At 31.9% G+C, this 16122-nt stretch overlaps 1 protein-coding gene across 5 annotated transcripts in view; it reads left to right on the top strand.

Moving 5' to 3' along the window:
* Positions 1 to 16122, top strand: part of Tusc3 (tumor suppressor candidate 3) — a 317327-nt gene that overhangs the window by 92284 nt on the left and 208921 nt on the right. For all 5 annotated transcript variants that reach the window (XM_078031095.1, XM_078031092.1, XM_078031093.1 and 2 more), the window contains exons 4-5: positions 2897 to 3037; positions 5315 to 5455. In XM_078031095.1, coding sequence (XP_077887221.1) covers positions 2897 to 3037; positions 5315 to 5455 — 282 coding nt within the window. The remainder of the gene's footprint in view (positions 1 to 2896; positions 3038 to 5314; positions 5456 to 16122) is intronic.

The following is a 16122-nucleotide window of genomic DNA, read 5'->3' as shown; positions in this document are numbered from 1 at the left end:
TCTTAGGCTGGGTCAGGGATGGGCCAAAGCCCCATCCCCCAGTGTACCTGTGCCCTGGTGTGGACAAGTACCATAGTCAGCTGCCTAGTACTACTGAGCTGGCACAAGGATTCCTAAATTTGGAGGGGCTTCGACAAAGGCATTGAGGGGATGAGGAGGTGAGGGCAAAACCAGTTTCAGTTGAGCAGGTGCCAGTGCTCAACAGTGGAGAGGCTACTCCACTTCTAGGGGCCCCTTTATCATGCACATGGTCAACATTCTTTTTAAGATATATTATATATTTTGTCTTCATTGTCCGAGGTCCTGTCTTTCAAGTTACCTAATATGTTGGTGGTGTTTTCAAAATATTGAGTTTCTAATTTGGTTTATTGTTTCTTTCATGTTAAGGATTTCTTTTTTTTTTTCAAAACCTCTATCTCCTTATTGAAGTAATCATTTGCTTCCTGTATTTATAATCTGTCTCATGGTTGCAGCATATTGTAGGGACTTTTATAATTTACTGATACAATGAACTAGCTTAAAATTTTTATAAAAAGTTATTTTGAAAAAAAATGTGAGAAATTTACAATTTTTATCCAAAGGAGATAGTTCAAAAAGCATCATCATAGAGTGGCATTGAACTATGCATGCCTGTCATCCCTGTGGTTTAGAAGGCTGAGGCAGAAGGATCGAAAGTTGAAAGTCAGCCTCAGCAACTTTGTGTGGCCCTAAGCAACTCAGTGAGACCCAGTCTCTAAATAAAAATATAAAATAGGGCTTGGAATGTGGGTCAGTGGTCGAGTGTCCCTGTGCTCAATCTGATACCAAAAAAGAGAGAGAGAGAGAGAAAGAAAGTTAGAAAACCTGAGTCTGCATCAAAGTGAACCTCTTTATAGCTGGCTGTGTGACCTTTGTAAATTGTGTGATCCTTTCTTTAATCCCCCCTCTTCTAATCTTTAAGAGGTAAAATAATAGTGCCTTTCTCTTAGGACTTTTGGGAAGATTAAAATTAAATGCTAATATAAGTAGATGTTTAATTCTCTGCCTGGTGTATGAATGTATATTCAATCATACTGGCGTGGCAGTCTTCCATCTCCCCAAAATACATTATTGTTATTATTATTTTGCAGAAGTTAGTTAAATCTAAATTCTGTAGAATAAATGAAAAATTGTATGGTACAGGAATGAAGAGCAAGAAGAGAAACCATTTCAAGAAAAAAAAACTAAACTGTGTATCCATTTGGAAAAAATAATTCCTTAAATGTTTTCTTATTCTGTGCTACAGAAACATATGAGACTAGATAGTTTATAATGAACAGAAATGTATATAAATGTTTTATGTAAAGGTGCCAGAATCTTTCAAGGGCCTTCTTATTATGTCATCACATGGTGAAAGACAGATAAGACAAGAGGAGTCAGCTTTTCCTTTTATAATACCTCTAATCTGACTCAGAAAGGTAGAGTTTCGTGACCTACTCATCTCTCAAAGATCCCACCTCTTACTATAATAGTAGCATTTTTTTTTTTTTGGTACTGGGGAATTAATTAAACCCAGGGGCTTTTTACTACTTAGCTATATCCCCAGTACTTTTGATATTTTATTTTGACACAGGGTCTTGCTAAGTTGCTGAGGTTGGCATCAAATTTGCAATCATCCTCCTCAGTTCCCTGGAGTTTCTGGAATTACAGGTGTGTGCCACATACCTGGCCCAAATATTATTATTTACTGGTAGGAATTTTAAAGTACTAATGCAGAAAACATGGAGGTAAATAATGAAAATTTGATTGAATTTGTAATACTAAAAATGAGAAATATTTGGAATAGATTTCTGTCAAGTATTCAACTCTTTTGTAGTGAGCTGAATAAAGCTGTATAAATTGGAAGTTATTGTAAATATGACAGCTGCAGTCAGAGTTCATTTATAGGGCACAAGCTGTTTTAGTCCTGACTGTAAACTTTGTTGCTCTTGGTAGCTATACTTTTACTGTATCTTTACCTTGATGTCAATTCTTAATTTAATGTCTAATGGGTGTAAATTGACTTGATTTTGATTTCATTCCGATTATTAGGAAATGATGAACTATATTTAACTGTTGGCCTTCCGTTTTAAGTGTTTTTAAAAATAATTGCTGGGCAACAGAATGTTAATCTGTGTATACTTTTGTAGTTTGCTCCTCAATATAAATTAATCTAATACATATTTTTAGACTTATTATCATTAAAAAGTATTATAATTACTATAGGATAGTGTTCTGCTTAGTATGCTTTTCAAATGGAAATTACCCATGGAAAACATTCCGGTGATATAACCATTTTAGACATTTGAATTAATAGACATGTTGAACGGAAAAAAGACTATATTGTGGGTTTCTTTTGCAATCTCTAGTAATTTTAATTATTCAGACAAAAGATATCAATTTCTATTGCTTAATAATCATTACTACAAAAAAAGATTTTCAATTTTATAGGAAATTAAATCTACTTATAGTGTGTTTGAAATTAATTTCATGTTATGTATATTTTTGCCAAATTTCAATAGTTGGTTAAGAAGCAAAATAATCTCTATATGTTGTAAAATCACAATATTTCTGTCACTTCAGTATCTTTTTCTTTACCTTAATTACAAAATTCTAGAAAGGTGAAGAATGAAATGACTGTAAAAATGTAGAGGATGCAGTTGAGGATATTAATAATGTATATTAAATGTGAGAGTTCAGAGAAGTTAGTCAAATTCACCATTTTTTTCATTCAGCAGTGCATTGGGATGCATAAAAGCAAAAACTAAGCTCTCAAAATACATTTGGATTTTTAAATAAAATCTGTTTCCAAAATTCAGGCAAAAAGAGTATAAAATGTTAGATCTACAATAGATAATGTTGGGATGATATTTAGTGTTTTTTTTATCATGTTTTACAGCTCAACATGAACTCTGCTCCTACATTTATGCATTTTCCTCCAAAAGGCAGACCCAAGAGAGCTGATACTTTTGACCTTCAAAGAATTGGATTTGCAGCTGAACAGCTAGCAAAGTGGATTGCTGACAGAACAGACGTTCATGTATGCTTTTATTCCCCACATTGTAATAATAGACTGATGAGCTTGTTTTATTAGAGTATTTTAATAAGTCTATAGGATTTTAAAATTTGCATATGGATATTTGTTCTAGCATAGAGAAAACTATGTTTGATATCTAATGAATGATAAGCTGAACTTTGATTAGGTGAATTCAAATGATTTTTAGAACAATGGTTGGTTGATATTTTAAAAACCGTTAAAGAGTTCATGAGTTAGACCCAAGCTAATTGGGGGGGGTGGTGGTGAAAATGCATTGACAGTGGTTTAATAATATTAGCAATTAAAGAAATTTAATTAAAAACCAAATGATAAAATTTTTTATCTTTTGTGCAAATAGGAATAAAATTTAGAACCATATGGAAAAAATACCTACTTATGTATACTGCTGTTACAACTGTAAATTGATGTAACTATTTTAACAGTATATGTTATAAATCTGTCTTTTGTAATTTAACTTAATTCTACTTCTAGGAATTTAACTTAAGGATGTAATTAGGGATGATTCAGATTCTTAGTCATAGAAAATTTTTAAAAGCTTTCATTTTAATGGAAAAAATGGAAATAAATCAAATGTCTATAAAATAAGAGACTCAATAAATGTGCTATGGTGTAGCCAAAAAATGATTTGCAAGATTATTTCTTATAGGATCAAACTCATGGTCTGCCAAGTGAGAAAATAGTTTTGAAAGTATTTATAGTATGATCTAGAATTTTTTAAGAGCATAAATGTAAATATAAGTTGAAATAGACTGATTATTGTGGAAGGAGATGATGTTAATGATAACATCTAGGACTTAAAGCTATTTTTCCCTAATAATTTCATTATTTTCTGCATTGAACAAATATAACCAGTTACTTTGAAAGTGTATTCATATTCAAAGTAATACAGAAGCATTCATTTTTACCAGTAGGTCTGTATACATTTAATCTAAGAGAGTTGTCTCTCATATGGACCAATTGGACAAATTGTATTTACAGTGTATAATAATTTTATTTGAGCTGCTACTGTCCATATTAGAATTATTGGATCCTATTATGTAGTTCCAATTAGAATGTTATACCCTTTATAACATTTTCCCATCTTTCAAGATCTATTCTAGAATAAATCATTTCATTTAGTTGTTATCTTTCTTATCTTGCTTTAATCTGGAATATTTTTATAGCCTGCTGGCTTAGAAAAATTTTGACCTTCAAAAAATTGGATTTGCAGCTGAACAGCTAGCAAAGATAATTTAAAAAAAAAATGACCTACATAGTATGGTGGCTAATGTTTAGTCATATAGGATTCTGCTTATGCTTTCTTAGCCACCATACTATGTAGATCATGTTTTTTTTTAAAAAAAATTATCTCCTGTATTTGTCCTATGAATCATGAGGGGATATTATTTTCATGCCATAATCACTCCAACGTCAGGTACTAAGCAATTGGAGACCTCCTGCAGCCCAAAGCCTTTGGAAGTTATCCAAATCATATCACTTCTGGTATCTTTTTCATGTGGTGTGTGATGCCTCTTATTTCTTGAACTTGAGAGTACAATCAATTTGTTTTTATCTTGAACTTTTCCACCTGCATCTGACTAATCATATCACAAAAGAATACAAAACATATTATTTCCCCCCGTGGTTTGTAATTTATTGCTATTCTTAATTAATTTGGTTCTAAGTTATATCAGAGTTCACTAGTGGGAGTCCTTCATGGTGACTCCTGTGTTGTGTGACATGCCTCATCATTTTAAATACTTTCTTATTTTCTGACCTAACAGTTAATTCCAGACTCTTCTTGTATCTACCCATTTACTCAACCTAACATCAAAAGCCATCTCTCCAAAGATCCTTGGTTCTTTTTAGGAAGGAAAAGTTACTATAATCAAGTACTTTACAAATCATGAGTTTCTATCAGTTGTATCTATTTCTATTAAATAGCCTTTACACTTTAAAAGACAACATCAAGAGTGAGTAGATAGCCTATAGAATAGGGGAAATATTTTGCAAATCATTTTTCTGATTTATATTTAGTAATGTGTAATAAGGTTCTAAAAAGCAATAAGGAAAAGACAAAACCCATTTAAAAGTGAGCCAAGGATCTGAATAAACATTTCCATATGGAGATTGTACAAAAGGACAATAAGCTTATGGAAAAATGCTGAACTTTGTCATTCCTTAGGGAAACCAATCAAAAATCCAATGAGAAGGGCTAGTAACTGGGGAAAAAATGATTATTTCTGTTTCACTTTTAAAATTTTCATCTCAATTTTGCAGATTCGTGTTTTCAGACCACCGAACTACTCTGGTACCATTGCTTTGGCCCTGTTAGTGTCACTTGTTGGTGGTTTGCTCTATTTAAGAAGGAACAACTTGGAGTTCATCTATAATAAAACTGGTTGGGCCATGGTATCTTTGGTATGTTATCACACTGTCTCTTTTTCACCTATTTCTTTGTATAATAGTTAAGTTTTATAATATTAGCAAAATGAGCAAAATTATTAATACAATGGATTCAAATATGAATGAGAAGAATTAATTTTTTATGACTGTGATGATATAGTATAAGTTCATTGTCAGTTTAATCTATACTATCTTCCTTCCACTTTTCACTATTAAAATGTAATGTTCCTAAGCACTTGGCACATTTCAAGCTCTAAATAACATATATTCAACATATTTAGAAAACCAGTAAGAATTGATAATGTTAGCTTGAAGTAATTTCCAAACTGAAGCAATTTGCAAATGTATTCATTTTTTTCCAACTACTATTTCTACTGTTTGCCTGATGTTTCTTAGGTAGTGGGGTTAATAGATAAAACACAGACTCTGCCTATAATGAATTCATTGTGAGGATACAAACAAATCAATAGACAAATACAGCATAAGGTTATTCATGCTCTAATGGAGGGTAAACAGGTAGAACTGTAGGAATACAGAGAAAGAGTACTTTCTCTAGAGCAAAGGGTATCCCTGAGTGTGAGAGGAGCTAAATTTTAAAAAGTAAATGAAATTCTGAAATTCTTAAGGTCAAGTAATCAATGATGTGGATTATGGACTATTCAGAGGAATATATTTCTGTGTGGCTAGAGCAATGATGACAAAGCAAGAAATGGAGTAAGAGATGATGCTGGGGGAAAAAAGAAGACAGTTCTTGATCACAATGCTAAGACGTATGGGTTTTATTCCACAGGCAATGGGAATCCATTAAAATACTCCTGAGACAGATATCATGATTAAGTTTGTTAGAGTGATCACTGTAGTACATTTCATTTAAAGCAGTGGATTGATTTGGTAGATGGAATACTAGTTAAGATAATATTGGAAGAACCATAGGAACATGCTCCTTTCTCAGTTTCTACAGAAGTACTTTTCTTTCTGATTCTTATGATCATGCTAAATTTCTTTAAATAATTAGCTAATAAAATAAAACATAAATATTATATTAGTAAAATAGATTCAGATACTGATAGGTCTGGTGCTTACTAGTTATATTAATTAAGACGTTGGTGTTGAAACATAAATATCACAAAATTCATATTATACATATGGGCTTAAACTATTCTTGGAAAATAAATAAAACGATTTCCTGATGTAGAGGGGATTATTATTATTATTATTATTAGTAGTAGTATTTTTAATGTAACTATTTTGAAAGACATGAGAGTAAAGCAAAAAATAGTAACATTAATAAATTGATGGGTTTGTGTGTGTGTGTGTGTGTTTGTTTGTTTTACATTAAGTGGTATAGTATCAAATTTAAATTAGTTGGGGTGAGTTTAAGATACATACATATTGTAATCTCCACGTGACCAACTGAAAATTAGCAAAGAGATATAGCTAGCGGGTAATAGAAGGATTAAAATATAAAACAAACACTTACCTATAATTACAGAAGAAAAGAGGAAAAACACAGGAATAAAAAACAAATGAAGCAAGCTGGGTGTAGTGAACATGTCTGTAATCCCAGCTACTTTATTCCATTTACTGGGAAGGCTGAGGAAGGAGGATCACAAATTTGAGTCCAACCTAGGCAAATTAGAAAGACTTGCCTCAAAAAAATAAAAGAGGTTGTGGCTGGGGAGGTAGCTTAGTGGTAGAGCGTTTGCCTAGCATGTGTAAGGCCCTGGGTTCAATCTCTAATACTACAAGAAACAAACTCCTCATGAAACAATATAAATTAAAAAATGGGAGAAAACTATAATCATATCAATGTGTTTATGTGCATTGTGTAAACAAACATAATACTCTAATAAAATGCAGTTTTCCCATTGGATAAAAGTCAGTGACAAACTGAGTGCAAGAGAAATACTTTAAAGGCAGAGGTACTAAAAACAGAAGAATAGAAAACTACAATACCCCAAACAGGCCTAAATAAATGAAGAGATACCCTATATTCAAGATCACAAAATTTTATATTGTCATGTTATATTTCCTTCAGATATATCTATGGTTTTTTATTCCTGGCTAGAACTCCTAAGATGGTGATTAGGCACAAACATTAATGGGAGCAGTTTCTGGCACTGCTTTGGCTTCTGTATGAATAGGGATATAGCACTTGGTAAGTTGCAGCCAAGCAGCTCAGATGCCTTCCCCATGCCCAATGCTGTTTGGTACAGTGGCAGAGTTTGTGGATGCATCCTGGTTGCCACCCTTGTGCCACTTTTTTAATGCTGGTATATATTTGAGGCAGAAAGTTATAAACTCTACCTGAGTAGCCACTATCACAACTTCTCTCGAAGCCCACCTGAATCCAGCACAGACATGTCTAGCATTCAGATTACATGGCAGTGGTGGTGTCATTGCTGCTGCTACTCCTGATTGTGCTCTGCTATCTTGATGCTATCTCCGGGAAAAAAAACTGGAGTAACTCACTCTGCATGGCATCTAAGTTGGACAAGATTATCTCCTTTATCTTGAAAGAGAACTAATCAAATTTCTAAGGTTTCTTGAGGCCTTTGCAGAGGAACAACTGAAGGTGCATATATATTTCCTCCATTGAAGTTGTAGTTGATACTTATTCAAAATTAATAGTTATTGGTATGAATCAGCTTTCAGGTACTCCAACTGTCTTTGGTCCCTTTGTCATAGGGCTATAAAAAGTGGCTAGGAAACTATGTCTCAGCATTTTTAGAGTTTCTTTACTGGATTTTTTATTTGATCCAACAGTAAGTTTGGCTGGGGATTAGGAGCTTAAGAGAAAGACAGACCAGTGGTTTCATCTCAAACCCAAAAGTTTCTGTAACAATCTGTAAGCACTTCCCAAGCATTGCTGGTGAGTGCCCCTTGGAATCTGTTTCCCATGAACATTTGATGAAATGTCCTATGAGACCCTTAGGCTCTTGGAAAACGCAGAAGTCGTCTCATGAGTGCCCTGAGAGACCTTCAGGCTTTTTTATTCTTCTAGAACAGCCATTTTGTTTAATTGCCCAATCTCTGCACTATGTCAATTTGCTGAGCTTTCAGATGTCAAGGCGGTAATTTAAAACAAGTAGCAGAAATGAAAGTAACGATATTTATTTACTTACTAAGTCAGTTTATAAGCAAGAGACCAAGAAGAACTGATTAATTTTTCCCCCCGGAATAGTACTGGGCAAGTATCAAATGATACTCATTGCAGAGAGGGAAATCCTCTTACTATGAAGGAGTCCACTAAAGGTATCTGCCTTTATTAGACCTGATGAGGTAAAGGAATTCTGAGTCAACAGGGTTCTCAAAAAGGTGTCAATGTATCACCTAAGGCTCGTGGATAGTCTAGGAATACACACACACACACACACACACACACACACACACACACACACACACACACACACACATATGACTGGCCTAGGAAGGGGAGCATTAGTATCTGACTACAATCAGAAAATGAATGTACTGGCTGGGCACCAAGTCTGGTATGAAAAGGGCAGCCTTCTCTGCCCCACCATCATGAGGCCTTTTGGTTGCCTATTACAACACTTGAAAGATGAACACTTACGCTTGTGTCTTGTATATAGACTTATCATATTTTAACCAAGAAAAAGTTAATGTGGCCATAAGGCAAATAGGATTTCAAACAGATATAAATAGTTACAATGAAAGGATTAAGAATAGAGTCTACCATTTTGGCTTTAAGGACACAAACATAACCTGAAAGAAAAGATATCCTATGTAAATTGCCAACAGACAGACAGGAGGGATGGCAGCATTTACTTTAGACAAAATAGACTTTAAGTCAAAAACAAGACAAAGAAAATTATTGTATAATAACAGAAGAGTCAGTTTATCAGATGTGTTTAATAATAGCATAAATATATGCACTCACAACATTGGAATACATTGTATATATAAAGCAAATATTAATAGAGTCAAAAGGAAAAATCGACCATAATACATAGGGAACTTCAGTGCCTCATTTTTTTTTTTTTTTTGGTACTGGGGATTGAACCCAGGACCTTGTGCATGTGAGGCAACCACTCTACCAACTGAGCTATATCCCCATCCCCAGTGACTCATTTTTAACAGTGAATAATTCATCCAGTAAACCAGTGAGGACACAGATGACTTTAGCAGCACCTTAAAACTAACAAGAATATATAGAAATTCCATTGCAACAGCAAAAGAATACACATTCTTCTCAAGTACACATGATACATTCTTTAGGATAGATTATATGTTGAGAAATAAAAAAAGTATTAACAAATTTAATAAGATTGAAATAATCTCAAGTATGTTTTCTGACTAGTGATGTGAAACTATAAATTATCAAGACACAAATTAGAAAATTAACACACAAGCAAGAAGATTAAAGAAGAAATCAAATGGAAATAAATAAAAATATAAACATAGCATGTTAAAATTTGTGTGACATTTAGTGAAAGAATTCAAGAGAGAAGCTTATAGAAATAAACAACTTATGTGAAGAAAATAATAGATCTCAAATAAACAGGTGACTTTTTACTCTAAGGATGAAAAAAAGAACAAACTAAGCCCAGGGGAGAGAACAGTAAGATATATAAAACAAAGACAATAATAATAGAAGGATCAATGAAACAAAGAGTTGTTTTTTTAAAATATAAAATAAACAAATCTTTACTAGCCTAACTATGAAGAAAGAAGATTCAGAAGGAAAAATGAAAGAAGAGACATTATAATTTATACCACAGTAGTACAGATAATCATAAGAAAATACTCTAAACAATTATATGACAACAAATTGGATGGCCTAGGTAAAAGGTAAATTCCGAGAAACATGCAACCTATCAAGACTTATTAAGGAAGAAATACAAAATCTCAGCACACCAGTAATGAATAAGGAGATTGTACCAGTAATCAAAAGCCTCCAAGAAAATGAAACCTAAGATCAAATGGCTTCATTGGTGAATTCTACCAAACATTTGAAGAAAAATCAATACCTGTCTTCCCAATATTTTTCAAAAATTGAAAATAAGATGTTTTCAAGGTCATTTTATAAGGCTAACATGACCCTGAAACCAAAGACTATAAGAATACTACATGCCAATATCCCTGATGAATATGAATGCAAAAATCTTCTACAAACTAATAGCAAACCAAATACACCAGTACATTAAAAGGATTGTACATTGGGCTGGGACAGTAGTTCAGTGGTTGAGTGCTTGCCTAGTACATCTGAGGCCCTGGGTTTGATCCTCAGCATCACATAAAAATAAATAAATAAAGACATTTTAAAAAAAAAGAGGATCATACACCATGATCAATTGGGATTTGTTACTGAATGCAATAATGGCTCAACATGTGAACCTGAACACATTACATGTGGAAAATAAAAGGAACACCAATCATCCTGAAATTTTTTTAACATACTATCAGCAATTGATAGATTACAAGACCCCCCCAAAAAATCTTTTTGAACTTAAACATGTTATATGCCATAGGTGACATGAAAACATGATTTAAATGCTATATTCAATAAGTAAATGTTGTGTGTTGTTTAAGCATATACAGTGCATTCAAAAACTTTGATCATGAAATTCATCATGAAGGATGAGTTCACAGATTTCAAAAACCAATATAATGTTTTGTGACACTAGTGTAGTGAATTTAGAATTAATATAATATATAATTGAAAAAAAATATGCTTGGAAACTATCAGTGCACTAGGATTTGAATGTATAATAAATGAAATGTAAACCAAGGTCCAAAGAGAAGAAATGAGTTGATCCTTATTGTAGCTAACAGCATAGTATTTCTGCTTAGTGGACAAAAAAGAGTCTGGGTCCCCATTAAATTCCTTATAGTATCTAGATAATAAAACAAACCTCCTCATACAACTAGTGGTTTCCCAGCCCATTCTCTGAGATTTTTTTGGCAAAGATATAAGTTTCCTATAGTTTTAGAAAAATATGTACCATGCTGGATTCCCTTCACTGAGAGGCTTCTAGGCTGCCACCACCTTGATATATGGCTAGGTAGACATTGAGAAAGAACTCTGACTTCTCCCACTGAATTCTGATTACTGAAGACACTTCTTTTTTTTTAATTGTAAAATTATTATACTTCTTATTAAAAGTGAAAATAAGTTAAAATATGAAATGAGATTAAAGAAGCAAGTATTAGAATAATTACTCAAATAGGAAGAGGGTGCTTAAAAAAACCTGGCTCTATGAAAGCATCATTGAAATGGATATACTTAGTAAGACTGATCAAGGTGAAAACACAGAACAAATAAGCTGGGTAAAATAGTACCTAACTCTAAAACAGTTCTTTAAAATTTAATACTATATATCACTATACACACACATGTAGAGAAGGAAAAGGTTTTTATTGAAAACAAAATTATTTTATGAATATATATATATATATATATATAAAATAAAGATAGTAACCCTTAATAAATTTTATCAGCATCTGCAAGTTATCCTTGAAAAAGTCGCTTGTCCAGTACTTGTTAGGTCATTTTAAAAGAAATATTCATGAAGGGATTATCTAACCATGAAAGCCTTTTTAGAGACTAGTTAAAATGAAAATTTGCACATTTTTAAAAAATAATTTTTACTATAATTATTCAATCATGAATTCCACACATTAATGGGTTTCACTGTGGCATTTCTTTATATGAATATATTGTTCTCTTACTCCTCCCTTCTCTTCCTCCTAAATCTGGTGTCCTTTCCCTTCCCTAATAGTCTTCTATGTTGTTCTAGACATCTTATTTTTTTAATGCTTTCCACATATGAGAGAATACATGGGTCACTTGTCTTTATTTATCTGACTCATTTTGCTGAACCTATAAAATGATGATTTCCTGTTCTTTCCATTTTCTTGCAGATGACATGATTTCATTCTTCATTATAAGCCCCAACTTCTTTTCCTCATAAAAGTTTTCTTTGGAATATGGTTCTACTTTAGGTCTGAACATTCCCATTTTCCTCTTGAAAACTAAGTACATAATGAAGAACAAAATAAAACCTCTGAAAATCCATTTCCAAATGGCTGGAAGAGAGAAAAAACCTTAAGACTCCAAGTTACCCATAATTTTGGCATTGACATAGGAGAATAGCAGAGACAGTATAAGATGCCCTGCTTTTAGTGACCTTTTATCATAATGAACAGGAAGTTCTGAAGTATGGGTGACAGATCTCAAAAGCTGTAAGGAAATATATATTCCCAGAAAATGAAGATGTAATAGCTATGATTTCAAACTTCTATTTGGACAGATTCACTAGGAAATGATAAAATGAGAGCTTAGCCAATACTGAGGAACCCAAAGGTTAAAAAAAAAAACAAACTTCAGAAAATATCCCATCTAAACTCACTACTAAGGTAGTGAGTGTAGCCATGGCTCTTAATGGAGTAAAAAGTTGGTTGCATTTTAAGGAAATAGCCAGTTTTCTTAATAACAAAAATCAACTACTGAGCTTCAAAATCTTTTCTTATCCCAGAGTAGCCTTTTGCTTCTAGCCAGTTCAGAAAAAATAAACTTATTTATAATTTAAATATGAGCAATAAGAACAATATTAAAAGGAGATAGAAGTGTCTGCACACATTTACTACAAAATTATTTATAAATGGCAGAAATACTTCCCCACACATAAAGAAAAGTTAACAGAAAAGTTTGCCACAAACATTATGGAAATTTAAAAAATCAGTCTACTATGGATAATTAAATGTTATAAAAAGACCATAAAACCAAATGTGAGAATTTAGAGAAGAGGTGGCCAAAGTACAGTAATAAGTAAAATAGCACATGGCAAACCTTACTTATGAATATAGAAGCAAAAATTCTTAAAAAAAAAAGTGCTAACCAAATTCTTAAGTTATTCAAATAGCAAAAGAGTTTAGGAAAGGTTAAGAATTTAGGGAAGTATGAAATAATTATAAGCCCTCACATTAATTGTTTCAAAGGGAAATATGATTTATGATTATAAATATGATTAGATGCCATAAATTACTTTAATTCATCAGTCATGCTTTTAAGGTTAATAAACTATAAATTCTTAATTTACCTGATTCTTAACCAGGTAAAGTGTATCTATTAAAATATATCTTAGTGAAAATTGAAAAATGATGTCTATAGTTTCCTACTATTTTTTGTTTTACTAAAGGGATCAGTCAATGTATAAGATCAGAGAAAAAAATATTGGAAATAACAATTGTAAAAGAAGAAGCATATCACTATTTACCTATAGTAAGATTTGCCTATGATATAATTGTCCACAGGAAAATTCAGGAGAATTGATGAAGTTACAACATTTTTCTGAATTCATGTTCAATATCCAAAAATCATGAGGGTTCTTATATACTAAATCATTTAGACATATTATTAAAAATGAAATATCTTTTACAATAGGAATAAAAAGTATATGGTACTCAAAAGTAAATCTAACAAAACATGCACAAAATTTTTATTTATGTGTATCCATCTGTCTTTCTGTCTGTCTATTTATCTATCTACCTATTGGTACCAGGAATTAAACCCTTTTATATTTTATTTAGGGACAGAGTCCACCTCACTAAGTTGCTGATGCTGGCTTTGAACTCCAATCCTGCTACCTCAGCTCTCTGAGCTTCTGGGATTATAGGCATGTGCCACTGCGCCGGGCTTGTAGGGAATATTTATAAATAGGTCCTTGAAATGGATATATACATGTATAATACCTTATCTTTAGCAAATTAATATATTCTTACAGGTAATAATTAGTTTTTTTTGCCTTCTTGGTATAGTCATTCATCCTTCCTATTTTATTTTTATCAAAGAAATAGGAGTCTTTTAAGATTGAGAATTACAGCAAATTCTATTCCATTCTTTTATAATTATACAAAATGAATACTAATGTTACATATAACTAAAAAGAATTGCCTCATAATAAAAAAGAATACAACTATACTACAACAAACAGGATTGAATTGGAAATGACAGAATAGAATGAAAACTATCCCATGCAGTAGGCACAGTAAAGCAGTTTTTGCTTCTGCAATAATAGTTTGAGATTATATATTCAAGCAGAGCCTTTTTGGCCTTCTAATAGATAAAGAAAATATAAATTTAAAGTTTGCATTTTTGAGAGCAACCAAGATCTATTAATTATATAAATTCTTAATATTTTCTTGAATGATGTAAAATTAATTAATTTTCCTCTAATGAAAATAAATGGACACTATTCGTGACATTAATCATCTCAGTTGTTAATTTCAACAGTATTTTCGGGTTTTTTTCAAGTTGCCTCTTTTAGTAAAGCTACCCAGCTACAGTATCTCTTTTAAAGTGTTGTTGAGATGTTAAATTTTTTTTATATTTAAACATTAATATCATGCTATCTCCTTTTCAGTCTATCAAAAAACCGGTATTATCTCTACTCTGAATTCTTACTCTTTGAGAGATACTATGTAATTATATTTTAAATTAGTAATTATTGACATTACTATGTTGAATATCTTTCATTTTTGGATATGCCTTTCGTTTATCCTTTACAATATTTGCAAAGAAACTTATGTTATTTTCATTTTGCAAACAAGAAAACAAAGATTAGGTTAAAGGCAACTTGTAGGAAAGTGACTCAATTCTGAAATTTGATTCCACATATCTGATGAAGTTCTATATTATTTACACAAAGCTGAACTTCTCTAAGTCTGAGCCCGTATTTTATATGTTGGATATTAAGTAACTGGATATATTGAGCCATTATGATTGCAAATAAATGGATAAACACCATATGATTTATGTGTTAAATACAGTTTTCTTGCATTCTGTCACACAGATGTTGTGTTTTACTGTAAATCCTTGAAAGCTAATTAATTTGGTGAAGCGGAAGGTATTATAACATTCACAGACACATACTTCAGGAGGCAATCTTGGCATGTATGCCTGCTCCCCAGTGGCAGCCTTTTAGAACTCAATAACTGCAGAAAGCCAGACATATTTTTAAACAGTAACTCTACAATGATAATAAAATGTTCAATTAAAAAAAAATTTTGCATCTCTCCCTGCTTTTCTTATTAATATGGAGATAAGTTTGTTTATCTGTTGATTCACAATGTAAACAATTTAAATCATCTGAGGAGTAAAATTAGATATATAATTTTTTTTTTCATTTTCTACCTTCTTCCACCAGCATCACCATTACCACCAAACTTAATTCTTCATTTATATGGCGGAAAATTTGATTTATTCATTTACTATCTCTCTTAATCTATTTTTTGATGTTTCCTTAGAAATTTAAGACATAATCTAAAGTGTGTCCCATTTATTTAGATTCTCAAATATTTGTCTACTTAAAATAAACAATAGCTCATTCTTATTTGGAAGTGTGAATGTATTTCTAAAAAAAATGGTAAAAATACTCTCAGTGAACATTTAGCAATTCTGATGAAAGTCTTGGATTGCACATTTAAAGCAAAACTCTTAAAAACAGTGATGAGTTATATGAAATTATATCACTTTAAAATTTTCAAAAAATATACAGAATGGAGAATAATTAGAAAAATAGTGTAGTACAAACTATCTCCTTAATACTTCTTAATAAAGAACAGGACTAGCTACAAATAGCTGTTGCATTTTTTACTAGTGAACCTATGCAAAAGTACTTCCTGGTGGTATTTCCTAGTGATAATGAGCTCTCAGT

Source organism: Ictidomys tridecemlineatus, chromosome 14 (assembly GCF_052094955.1).
Source record: "Ictidomys tridecemlineatus isolate mIctTri1 chromosome 14, mIctTri1.hap1, whole genome shotgun sequence".
NCBI lineage: Eukaryota > Metazoa > Chordata > Mammalia > Rodentia > Sciuridae > Ictidomys > Ictidomys tridecemlineatus.
This window is presented reverse-complemented; position numbering and strand designations above follow the sequence as displayed.